The sequence below is a fragment of the Microtus oregoni genome, unplaced genomic scaffold (assembly GCF_018167655.1).
Source record: "Microtus oregoni isolate MIOR12 unplaced genomic scaffold, Mior012 000010F_ref0000083, whole genome shotgun sequence".
Lineage (NCBI taxonomy): Eukaryota > Metazoa > Chordata > Mammalia > Rodentia > Cricetidae > Microtus > Microtus oregoni.
The window spans coordinates 19181594-19194548 of record NW_024543069.1 but is presented as its reverse complement, the minus strand read 5'-3'; the positions used below and the strand labels follow the sequence as shown (position 1 = coordinate 19194548).

At 40.1% G+C, this 12955-nt stretch overlaps 2 protein-coding genes across 15 annotated transcripts in view; one reads left to right on the top strand and one right to left on the bottom strand.

Moving 5' to 3' along the window:
• Med12l (mediator complex subunit 12L) overlaps positions 1 to 12955 on the top strand; it is a 310727-nt gene that overhangs the window by 263572 nt on the left and 34200 nt on the right. For all 13 annotated transcript variants that reach the window (XR_005974940.1, XM_041659476.1, XM_041659477.1 and 10 more), the window contains 7 exons: positions 2595 to 2794; positions 6251 to 6439; positions 6978 to 7052; positions 7176 to 7366; positions 8157 to 8318; positions 9916 to 10027; positions 11976 to 12065. Coding sequence is in view for 12 of the 13 variants with exons in the window: in XM_041659476.1 (XP_041515410.1) it covers positions 2595 to 2794; positions 6251 to 6439; positions 6978 to 7052; positions 7176 to 7366; positions 8157 to 8318; positions 9916 to 10027; positions 11976 to 12065 (1019 nt within the window). In the remaining variant the exon portion in view is untranslated. The remainder of the gene's footprint in view (positions 1 to 2594; positions 2795 to 6250; positions 6440 to 6977; positions 7053 to 7175; positions 7367 to 8156; positions 8319 to 9915; positions 10028 to 11975; positions 12066 to 12955) is intronic.
• The window catches only part of P2ry12 (purinergic receptor P2Y12), a 40727-nt gene that overhangs the window by 26797 nt on the left and 975 nt on the right, over positions 1 to 12955 (bottom strand). Inside the window, exon 2 of one of the 2 annotated variants that reach the window (XM_041659482.1) lies at positions 10254 to 10300. The exons of the other annotated variant lie outside the window; for it this stretch is intronic. The gene's annotated coding sequence lies outside the window, so the exon portion shown is untranslated. The remainder of the gene's footprint in view (positions 1 to 10253; positions 10301 to 12955) is intronic. 2 annotated transcript variants of the gene reach the window in all.

Here is a 12955-nt window from a genome sequence, read left to right as displayed (position 1 = left end):
ATATTTTAAGTGTGTAAATCATAAAAGATTTGAATGATTATGGGATCTCAAATACTTCCTACTTTTAGCTTTGGGTATCTCGTCTCATTTTGACCTTAACCAAACTATAGTTGCCACTTCTTGTCTGAAAGTAGTTCAAAGGAATAGACATACCAGTTTAAGTGAACCTTGCTAGACAGATTTTATTTGTGAATGACAAAGAATAATAACATAGTCTTCATAAAAACAATTAAAACCAGTGTGTGTGTGTGTGTGTGTGTGTGTGTGTATAAAAGAAAATGTATTTTTTCCCCAGTAGTGTGTTAACTAGATAATGTTGACCATACTCCAAGATAGGTATCATGTCCAAGAACAGTTGGCCAACATAACATGAACTCTGTTTTTTATTGTGTACTATTTGTTTTCTTTTGCTATATTTATTTTATCTTATGGTTTTATTTAGATTTTCATTTTTTTGAGAGAGAGATAGGGCATGAAGTTGGATGGGTATGGAAATGGAGAGGCTCTGGGAGGTGTTGGAGGAGGGGAAAGAATATGATAAAATTTTTTGTATGAAAAAATTTAAATTAGAAACAACCATACTTTTCTGAGATAGTCATGAATTTTGTAGCAAAACAAAAGGTAGTCCTACCATGAAGGTTTCAGCCTGTTTCCAGGCTTAGGATCCTATAGGATTATGTAGTCCATGCTAACTACTGCTTTCACTGGAAGAATGAATACTTAGTAACATGTTTCAGTGCTGTACACAATGATCAGTCTCATCTAGACAGTGGCCCCTTGTTTGTAGAGCTGGGAGAATCCCAGTAAGACTGCCAGGTTTTTTTAGATATTCAAATAACGTGAGAGGTTCGTCGTCTGAGAAATTATGATCAGCACAGTTAAATGTCAGTGAAGACTTAGATAGATTCACTTAGGATATTTAGTTTGTTTTGTTTTCTATGCTATTGCAGAAAATACTAGAATCAAGGTAGTAGACTTCAGTCCTTCTAATATCCAAAGGAAAAGGAGATGTACAACTGAGTCTAAGAAATGTGCTTGTTTTTGCTTTTACAGAGAGGTTTTATCTACTTTATTAGTCCTAACCAATTTTCTCCTAATTCTTATCTACCAAAATATATATTAAGGCAGGAAAATAGGACGGTTATAGTGAATGTTGTTTCTAGTTTACATAGTAGTCTAACTTGAGATAGACATAGCTATTTATATCATCCAAGAGTAGAGAATACAGACTTCTGCTAGTTTTGAAAAGCTCTGTTGAATTAAATCCACTCCCTTGGGTAAAGCCACCATTTCTTACATTTTAAAATACATGATGAATATATAATAATACATTGGCGAATTGAAGTGTATTGCTTATTTTTCCATCTATGGTTTTTTTTTTTTTTTTTGCTTTGTCATTGTGTGGTGGGAGCAGTGGCAACAGTAGCAGCAGTGCGGGGGATAGAGCCTAAGGTCTCATACAGGCAAAGCAGGTACTCTGCCAATGAATGACAGCCTCAGCCCCTCCTCTGCTTCTATGATTTTTGAAAGTAGATATTAATTAGGACGTTATGGTTATCCTTCCTTCCCAGAACAGAATTACAGTTTATGCTTGTGTTTTCAGCAGAATAAAACCTTATGAGGGTTGGCCTTGTGTTTAAAAGTGCTTATTGTTGTTTGTTTGTTTGTTTTTTGCACTGACCTAGACTTGCTCCCATTCTGCATATAGTAAAGGCCTTCCTTAAATTCAGCTGCTGGTTTGACAACTGTCTCATCAGAGCTTGCTTTGAGCTCTGTAGGTAAGCAAGCAAACGTTTGAAGGCCTTCTGCTGCTGTCTGGCAGTCGCACCACCAAATTATCTCTTTCCTTATCTCACTTTAATATTTTTTTCTTTCAGGGCTTGAAATTTCTTATTTTATCTAAGTACACCCTGAGTGTTTTTCTAATTTTTCTCCCAGAATTTTGTTAGTAGTCAAATACCTTCCTTAGCTTCATCGCACTCAGTGTGTTAGCGATTGGTGAGCGGTAAGGTGTCTGAGCTGGATGCTATAGAGAGGAAGGTGAAGACGCAGGCTGTGTGCAGAGAGCTCTGCGTTCCGGGGCCTCCTTAGTATGCATTGCCCTTTTCCATCCCCAGGGAAATAAATCTCTCTTGTCAAGAAGTTGATAGTAAGGTGGGCTAAGGCAAAAACTTTTCTCTTGACCTATGGATAGAAAATAAATCATTGTAAGAGAAGAAATGGAAAAGGGACTCCTTGAAGGGTGAGTACCCCATCTTCTTCCTTGTCTATAACTCAGGTACTCCTAAGTACATTCATGCCTGAAGATTCGATAAAATCAATGTGTTTTGACTATAAAATATCATTCATATTGGCTTTTCCAAGACTAACAAAAGAAATATTAAACCTATAAACCAAAAGAAGGAATGAGTCTTGCGTCTGACTTTTCTCCCATCTATCTCTTTTTCCATTCTTTCTATTGCTGGACAACCGGCTATGCAATGTGATACCATCCACATCTTGGAATCCCTGAAACCTAGCCTCATTTGCCTGTCACATGTGTGAGGCGGTATTCTGAACTTCTGCGGTTTTGCCTTTGTGCTTCTGTCATTTAGGAGATGCCAAGATTGGCAGTAACAGCGTCACCACTTTAAAGAATGAAGACTTCGGCGTGAGGGGTTTACGACGCGATGGGAATGCTGAGGACGCCTGGGCCCCCTCGCAGAATCCGAAATCCTATGGGAAGAGCATTTCCATGGAAACTGCCAACCTAAGAGACTATGCTAGATACGTACTGAGGACTATCTGCCAACAGGTATTCTTTGGGTTTCCAGATGGCTTCTGCTTTAACTCTGTATCTGCTCTTAGAGAGGCAACTGTTTGCTTTTTTTTTTAAGTTCTATAGGGTGATCTTTGTCTTTATAAATTTATTTTGAAATAATTTCAAATTTGTTAAAGAGTTGCAATATTGAATACTTCCAGTATGACCTCTAAACAGATTCACTAATTCTGGACGTTTTGTCCATTTTCTTAACAGTTGAAAAGTAGATGATATAGTTTACTCTGCTTTATTTTTGGATACTTAACATTTTTATTTTTCATCATAACCAAAGTTACTGAAAAATCATAACTTTTAGCTTTGGTGCAATAATTTTTTCTCATCTATAAGGGACTTTATGAACTATTCTAGTACTTTTAGATTTACATAAGATTCTAAAGATTAGGGGCTGGAGAGATGGCTCAGTGGTTAAGAGCATTGCCTGCTCCTCCAAAGGTCCTGAGTTTAATTCTCGGCAACCACATGGTGGCTCACAACCATCTGTAGGGAGGTCTGGTGCCCTCTTCCGGCCTGCAGATATGCACACAGACAGAATATTGTGTACATAATAAATAAATTAATTAAAAAAATAAAGATTAGCCTCAAATTACTGGAGGGGAGAGTTCAGAGGTGACACTGTATTATTCCAGGCAAACACATCTGATTACCACCATGTACATTTGGCCTGATGGTGGTGCTAGCTTTGATCGCAGCATCTCTAGATTCAGAACTGCCCCACTACACTGCGAGTGTGTTTCCTTCTCCCCTAACTAGTAATCTGTGAGGAGACACTTTGAGATGATGTAAACGCTCTGATCCCCATCACACACCCCATTCCTCATAAGCATCAACGGCAATTCTTGTCTAAAGCAGTCTTTAATGTAAAGGCTGAAAAATGGTGTGTTTTTTCTCCCTGTTCCTCCTCTCTCTCCTCAATATCCGTTTGTGTTGTACAAAGACCTTACCCTTCTTATGTTAGTTTGTATTTAATTATCTGTGTGCATTATAATATATTGGCCAGAGTTTCTTTAATGTCCAACTTATTCTAGACTGGTATATTGGGAATCTCTTCGTCCTATCTTTTGTGATATTTAGAGTATCTCTATCCTTTTAAAGGACTTTTTCCTTACTATATCCATTTCCCATCTTCCCTGCCTCGCAGCTATAATCAGTCACTCTTACAAGGAGTGCTGTTTCTGCCTGTTAGGAGACTAGTACTCAGAGAGCAAGGCCTGAAGACTGAGCGATAGATCTGTGGATAGAGTGATTGCCATGCAAGCAGAGAGCCTAGAATTTAGATCCTTATAATTCATATACATACTGAATAGCCATGGCAGCCCACCTGTAATCCTGACGCTCAGAAAGTGTAGCTACAGGATCCTAGAGTCACCTGGCTAGGGAATGTAGCTGAATAGGTGAGCTCTGGGTTAAGTTAACGGATGCTTCCATCATATATAAGGTAGACAAGGATATGATCCATGAAGGCACCTGACATCAACCTCTGAACTCTACATGCATGGACATTACAGATCTCCCCACAGTGCATGTGTGTATGCATACACACACACAGAGAGAGACAGAGAGAGAGAGAGAGGGGGGGGGGGGGGAGGGAGGGAGGGAGGGAGGGAGAGAATGAATAAGATCTGGGTTGTATATGTTCATTGTTGTAAGGTATCACTACTGTGTGTGTGTATAATAATGAATTAATTAATATAATCCTTTAAAATAGTGTTTTACCTTCTCCCAATTCATATGAGTATTAAATTTTTGCAAGTTAACGGTCACATTCCCCATAGAGCACCTAAGGAAGGTCCCACATATACCACTAGGAGAAGGGCCTCCTGGGAAAGGCAAAGATTGGTTTGCGGTTTAATTTTTCTGAAGGGTTTAGGATAATGCATTCAAACGTTATTTGGAGGGACAGAAAAGAAAATGCTTTTGCCAAAAATGATTTAGCCATATTCTTTTTTTAAAAATAGAATCTCTTTTATTTGCCTTTCATGCCTTTGGCTTTTGGGGGTTTTTTTTGTCCCAAAAAATGTCTATATCATAATAACATTCACCCAAAACAGTAACCTCTTCCCTGCCCGGCAACTTCTTCCTGTCTTTCCTTGCTCAGATGTCTAGCTGCAGGATTTTCTGTGCATCTTTCCATACTTTCAAAAATCTTTTATTTTAAAAAGTATCAACATTACATATTTTGTAATTTGTATTAAATGCATGCTTGCTTAGCGTTTTTATTTTTGGTCTAAGGTAAATTTAAGCAGCTCCACAGTTTTTGAGGGCAATCCTATGCTAATTCCAACTGTGAACACACAGTGGCATCACTGGACTGTTGATGGTTCTCTAGATGCCTGGACCTGGGAGGGGGGGTGCTGGCCAGGTATAGGGTCCCAAGAGGGTCTGCTCCAAGTCCTATAGGAGGCTCTGGCCCACACTACAATGTCAGCAGCACCTCTACCCCCAATAAAATATAAATTGATGAGTCAGTAATAAATAATTTGATCCCTAGGAAAGCAACACACCAATATCTGGTGTCTGAATGTTATTTAATGCTGCTATAATGGAGCATGGGATTATGTTACCCAGGTGACGTCAGTGAATGGCCTGTGCTGAGCAGCTTATACATTAGTAAAGGAGATGTCATTTGAAACAGATTTGGGTGCAAATTGAACTCTGATGCTGATATTTTCTTATGCCATTTAATAAAAGAAAAAAGTAGTAATGAAAGGATGCTAGTGTCAAGAAAAAGGTAACCTTCTAAATATTTATAAACTGTGTTCTACCTGTTCAGCAGAATGTATCCCATAAAATGATGAGAAGCACGTATAGCATAAAATCATTGTCATTATATATCCAATAAAAACAAACAACAGCAAAACAAACAAACAAAAAACCCTGGCTACAAAATGGTACCTTAAAGTCCTCATTTTAAAACAGCACACCATAACTTAACTCCTGCTCCATAGGTTTAAATGTTTTTGCTTTAATTAGAGCCCCTCCCACTTTGTATTTTTAAGACACCAGAATGTTGGAGTTTTGCTTTGAAGCTTTTCCCATTAGCTGGTGATATAGCTCATTCGATAGTGTGCTTGGTGAGCATGTAGGGAGCCCTGGTAGGCAAGAAGACATGGCATTAAATTTAGGCCTGTCATCCTAGCACCGAGGACAGAAGCAGAAGGATCAATACTTCAGGATTGTTCTTGGCCACTTGGTGAACTGGAGGCCATCCTGGAATACCTGAAACCTTATCTAAAAACAAACAAACTCAAAACAACAACGACAACATAATCAAAATGTATGCACATGCAAACCTTTCTCCTATATTTCCATTAATTTGTTTTCATTGATGGTTCTTGCTAGCCTTATATCATTTTGCTCTGAGAAATGAGACCATAATACAGAGACAGGTAGAATTACTACTTACCCATCTAACTGCTGGCTTCTTTTTAGGAGTGGGTAGGAGAACATTGCTTAAAAGAACCAGAACGACTATGTACAGACAAAGAACTTATTTTGGACCCTGTGCTTTCAAACATGCAAGCCCAGAAATTGCTGCAGCTGATCTGTTACCCTCATGGCATTAAAGAGTGTACAGAGGGGGACAACCTGCAAAGACAGCACATTAAGCGCATCCTTCAGGTGAGTGGCACGTTCTGAAGATCCTGTTTAGGTTACTCATCATAATATGTTTGTAGAAAGAACGACCTTGCTGCTGTTTTTCTTTCTTATTCCTGAGTTTAATTCTGCCTTCTGCAGTTTTCTTTATGGTGGCATTGTCACCGTCGTCTGGTCAGTAGGTATAGTCACCAACAAACAGCATATAATCAAAAGCAGATATTGGTATTTCAAGTCAGTGCTGTATTTACTTGAGAAATAATCTTTGTGATGGATCATTCTTGAATACGTTATTGAAGGAACACATCATTTTGGAATGAGGTTAGCTCATTGGTAAATGGATTCTGATAGATGCCATGCTTACATGACTTCGACTCCTAGCTGGATGAGGGACATATTCTGAAGCTTGAGTCTATTTTGTTGTGAATGTTTATTCTATCAGGCATAAGATTGGATGCCCTTAATCCCTGTGAATTCTATTGCTAGGCATGAGTGCTACTGCAAGCCTATGGTAGCCTATGCTCTGTATTCTTAATGCTGTAATTCTCTGCCTTTCCTCCAGAACCTTGAGCAGTGGACATTGAGACAGTCCTGGCTAGAACTTCAGTTAATGATCAAGCAGTGCTTGAAGGACCCCGTGAGTATATGCTGAAAACACACGTCTGAATTAAATTTTAAAAAAAGGCAGGAAGTCATTGAGAGGCTTGAGAATCAAGGAGTGCATAGTTGGGCTAGCTTTCTTTCATTTTCCTGACTCTAGAGCTCTGGTTCTGTGGCTGAAATGAACAACTTACTGGACAATATTGCCAAGGCAACAATAGAGGTGTTCCAGCAGTCTGCAGACCTAAATAACAACGCCCCCAATTCTGGGATAAGCCTCTTCAACCCCAACGGTTTTGGAAGTGCTGATGCAAACAGCACAAGACAGAATGGAATAAAGACATTTTTAAGGTATTGCTTTATAGTTTCGTTGGACTACCATCAGCATTCTGTATGTCAGAGGAGACTCGATTAGCCCAACACATGTTTCATTAAGGGTCTGGAAATGTGAAGGAAATGATTCCTTATAGTTAACAATTCTGTTTATTCACCAAGTTATAGGGCAAAAGTGGGTGAGTGATGTCTTGGCACTTTAGGTATTTTGTTGTAGGTCCAGGTACTTTGGAGCCACAGATGAACTTTGGGTCAGTCATTAGATACGAAGCATTCTGTATGTGTCTTTATTAATTGACAGTTGTGTATATAGTAATTTGTATTCATAATAGAATTTAATAGGGTTATGAAATCATAAAGTAATCCTTTTCATCATGAAAGACAGATTGTTTTGCACGTCATCATTTTGGTAAAAGCATATAGATAGTGAGTTTTAGAATTTAAAGATTGGTTTTTCCTTGGCCTAACACAGTGCCATTGTATATTGTGACCATAACTGAAAAGTGTCGTGTTCATAGAGAGAAGGGTGGTGAGTGATCAGAAAGGCAGGATCCAAGAGTTACTGAGAAGAGTTGAGTATGCAGAACTCCTTCCCAGAAGAACACATTTTATTCCTCGGTGAATGTGGGAGAACGCATAAGCAGTAAGCAGATGTCTGGTCCTTGGAAAGAGGAGAAAGTGCAGACATGATAGGACAGTTTTAGAAGTCTGCGTCTTACCCACCTGTGGCTTAGTGTAGGGTTTCTGTATTGGCTGTGAGAGTAGAGACCAGCTGCTCTGTTAGTGTAACGCCTGTTTCTGATTTTAGTTCCTCTGAACGCAGGGGTGTATGGCTGGTGGCCCCCCTCATCGCCAGGCTACCAACCTCTGTGCAGGGAAGAGTGCTGAAAGCTGCTGGGGAAGAGCTGGAGAAGGGACAGCACCTGGGCTCTTCTTCCAAGAAGGAAAGAGACAGGCAGAAACAGAAAAGGTATGCTGGCAGATACCCTACATCAGGCTAGCCCTGAGGGAAGCGTCCTGTACCACCGTTACCTGTTACACCATGTCCAGTGTCCCCAGGACCCGCGGTCACACCATGTCCAGTGTCCCCAGGACCCACGGTCACACCATGTCCAGTGTCCACAGGACCCGCGGTCACACCATGTCCAGTGTCCACAGGACCCATGGTCACTCCATATCCAGTGTCCACAGGACCCACGGTCACACCATGTCCAGTGTCCACAGGACCCATGGTCACTCCATATCCAGTGTCCACAGGACCCACGGTCACTCCATATCCAGTGTCCACAGGACCCACGGTCACTCCATATCCAGTGTCCACAGGACCCACAGTCACACCATATCCAGTGTCCACAGGACCCACGGTCACACCATATCCAGTGTCCACAGAACCCATGGTCACACCATATCCAGTGTCCACAGGACCCACGGTCACTCCATATCCAGTGTCCACAGGGTTTGGGCCTCCAGTGGATTAGGAGATTATCTGTTAAGCAAGACTCTGGCCTTGTACTAATGTTCAATGCCCCAGGTCCCATCCCTGCCTGTGTGTCCATATCACTGTGCAGCTGTAGAAACACAAGGGCTTGCTGTTACTTCTGACCTACCTACCAGACCTTGAAATAACTACTGATTTTCCAAAATTTAGCACTCTTGATCTGGACAACTGCCAGAACTAATGTTTACTTCATTTATTTTATGACTAAGAAAAGTTTTCAAGTAATTACTTCTGAAAATGGATCATATTATTGAGGATGAATATTCACACTATAAATTTAGCATCCAAGGAGTTGTTTTTAAAGTCGTAACTTCTTCATTTTATAAAAATAATAATAGTGGCATAACTAACTGTTCTTTATTGGTCACCTATGAAATGTAACTCCTGAGCCAAATGTTTTGGCTTAGACCTATTCTTTTGGAAAATTTTCATTTTCCTGTAAGTATGTCCATTGTTCTCTAATTGAAGATATTTTATGAACATGAAAATTGTAAATAGAATTTTTGCCCCATTTCCATCGGAGACACGGGCTATATCAGAGCTCTAGATGTTTCCAGCAAGAACCTTGCTTTTGGAGGCCTCAGACCTTGTGTCCACCCCTGACTTGACTGAGATTATGTTGTTGGCCTTTGAAACATATACAGCAAAAAACCCCACAGGTATCCAAAATAGTCAAGGCTCACAGAGATGTGAACTTCCTAAAGAAGAGTTTTGTCTGAGGAACTTCTCGATGTTTCTTATTCTGTGTGCACATTTATAGACTTCATCATATATAAAAATTTCCCTGGGAGTGTAAAGTAAGGTCATCACATCCAGTGTGTAGGATTCTGTTGCTTTGGGAATACCTTCCAGGGCAATAGAGTATGGCCATTCACAAACTCTGCCAGTGGTTTTTAATATTCTAAGTACTGGAATATGTCCCCTTCCCTAGTGTTCTGGGTGGCTTGCCATCCTGACCTTTATCTAGTAGTAAATAAACAAGTCTACCAAAACAAACAAACAACAACAAAACGAACTGTTGGCCCAGACGGCAAGCTATTCTTTCTAACTGTCACTGCTTCCTTTCTAGTATGTCTCTTTTGAGTCAGCAACCTTTCCTCTCCTTGGTCCTTACCTGCCTTAAGGGGCAAGATGAGCAACGGGAGGGCCTCCTAACATCTCTGCAGAATCAAGTCAATCAGGTAAAATGCAGTGTGTTATTAAGCCAGGCTGGTATCTTTCCAATGGTGTTCATTATTTTCCTTTCAAATACAAGATTAGACCACCATGTCTATCCGTGAGGTGCTAGGAAACACAGCCCATGCCCAGTTCCGCCTAGCGTCATGGTCACCATAAGGCTTACATATTTATATTAATTATACATGGACGGGTTATAAAGACTCTAAAAGTAAGTTGTCTCATACTTACTCACTTATCAGCTAGCTTGCTGATCTCTGTCTCTCCTGCCTGGAATCCTGGGGAGCAGAAACATGGAATCAAGGAAAGGCATAGTAGGTGGTGTGAGATGGGTTATCCTGACATGTTTCAAGTGAATCCTGGGATTTGACGACATGACCAAGGCCGCTAGGCTCACTTGGCTTTGTCATCACAGGCACTACTTAGGAGAAGTCTTTTCTCTGTCTAGCTTCCAGAGTGAGCCATTTAAATATAAAGCATGAGTGTTTCTCATTATACCTCCACTAGAGATTCCAGGGCTGACCTCGTAGAACCCTTCCTGACTGGGCATTAGCTGTTTCTCCCACGTGGTTTCCCTTTCACTGGAGCCTCTCTGGACGGGGGCTGCCTTCAGGTTTAGGTGCTTATGCTCCAAGGATGCCTCTCAGGCCTGCTCCCTACTGTCCTGCTGGTTTCTGTTCACCCTGCCTCCTTAGTAAGGCTGTGGCCACCCTCTACGTACTTCTGCCCCATTCTTTGTCGCTTTGTTCTCTCTGTAGTCATATCCTTTTCACTTTTACCCCTTTCCTCCGTGCTGGGGTTGAACCTAGGACCGCGTGTATGTGAGATAATCTTTCTGCTGCTGAGTCCATTTTTAGCTCATTATTTTGATTTGAAATCATGCCCATCTCTCTTAGTAGCCTAAGTGAGCCTTGGATGTTCAAGGCTTTCAGTTTCAGCTTCCCAGTTAGGAGGGGTGATAGGGGAGTTGCACCAAGCTCAGCTTCTGTTGTCAGCTCTGTGATAGTGTGTGTGTGTGTGTGTGTGTGTGTGTGAGAGAGAGAGAGAGAGAGAGAGAGAGAGAGAATGTGTGTGTGTGTGTGTGTCTGTCAGTGTCTGCCTTGTTAACCTCAATTTACAGAAGCTGCTGTTGTCCCTGTATACAATTTAGGACGTATTCTCTTTACTCAGCTTACTTACAACTCTGTGGTTGATAGTTGTTACCTGTAAAGTGGTTCATTTTTACACACTGCATGGGGTAAAGGGGAAGAGAAAGTATGTAGGGGTAAGAGAATGCAGGTATAGGGATGCCAGGACATACAAGTAGAAGGCAGAGGAAAACCCTTGGTCTTGGTGGTTGACTTTAGTGTATTGGCTCCTAACTTGTTTGCCTTTTCTTTAGTAAATCCTACCCAGAGCTAGCCTTGAGGAAATGAAGAAGTAGTCCAATTTATAAATTTGGTTGGTCTTGGTCTAAGGGGCTACAAGGGCTACATTTTTTGAAAATAGTATATATATTTTCTTTATCAGAAAAGATTATTTATTAGATTCCAGTAAGATGTCAAAAATAAAAGATTTGCTAGGATTTATAGCATGTCTCTAGAAGTATAACATGAGACCAATGAAAAATGGAACTTTGTCTTTTCAATATTTATCTTTATAATACTAAATTAATAGTGTTTTATTGATGACCCTTTAAAGAATTTTCCAAGAATATACATGTACACATGCATGCATATATGTATAATTAGGTAACATTTTCTTCCCTCAGCTTTCCAGGTAAATAAATCATAGAATAGCTAGAATTTTGTTTGTGTGGAAGAGAAAGATAAAATAATATAAAATTTTAACTTTAATTTATTAAAGCTAAAAGATTGATTGTCACTATTACGCTGAACTTTAAACACATAAAAAATGTCATAACAAAGAACCAAGGAATTGTTGTTGTTTTTCTTCTTTTGCTCCTGATCTTAGATTTTAAGTAACTGGAGGGAAGAAAGATACCAAGATGATACAAAAGCCCGCCAGATGATGCACGAGGCTTTGCAGCTCCGGCTAAATCTGGTGAGGACCATGGCGAGTGGCTCAATCACATCTCTCTCTCTGTATGAAAACAACACCGGCTTTCAGTCTCTTTTGCGGGCAAAATCTGCATGGCAAAGTGAAACCTTCCTCTTTCGGTCTCTGTACCCACTTCCTTTTCTCTTAAACCTTCTGTTTCCCTTGCCACTTTCCTTCCTGTCTGGACTGAGTTCTAGACAGGCGTGTTGTGAGCACCAATTCTCTTAGCATGGACTGAAGCGGAGGAGCGATCAAATGGAAGGAGCGAGGGTAGAAACCATAAAATTCATCAACTCAAAACTGTTGATCAGAATTGATTAAATCTGTTGAATTGGTTAGAAAAAGACAAATCTCACAGGATTTTTTTTAAAAAAAATAGAAATCTAAAAGTTCTCAAAACATTTTGTATTCCTTTGCGTTTTTTTTTTTCTTCTTCTTCCTGTTTGACAAATCTCAAATGAAATCTACCCTGGGTATAGATAGCATGCCTGGGTTTTGGCAGCCTAACCTTCACACAGGAGCTGGCAGACCTAACAAACATTTCTGGGGGTATTGTAATGGCAGACTTGGGTGCAATAATAAACAAATATGACAGAATTGCAGGTAATCAGTTCGTTCCTGTTTAGATTTGATTTATTTGCAATTATGTTTAAAACTGAATACTATGCGGTATTGATCAGAGAGTTAGTAATGCTCTTGCTCTTTATGTTAAGTTTTGAATGACTCTACTGTGTTGAAAGAACCAGAAATAGTGATGAACACATTGCTGAATGAGACAGACTCCAGAATAATCCAGAACACGAGCAAGAACCAGTTCTTAGCATCTCTTTCGTCTTAACAAATCAACGGTTAGGCACATATAGTATTAGAGGTGATGCTTTAGCCTACAGATG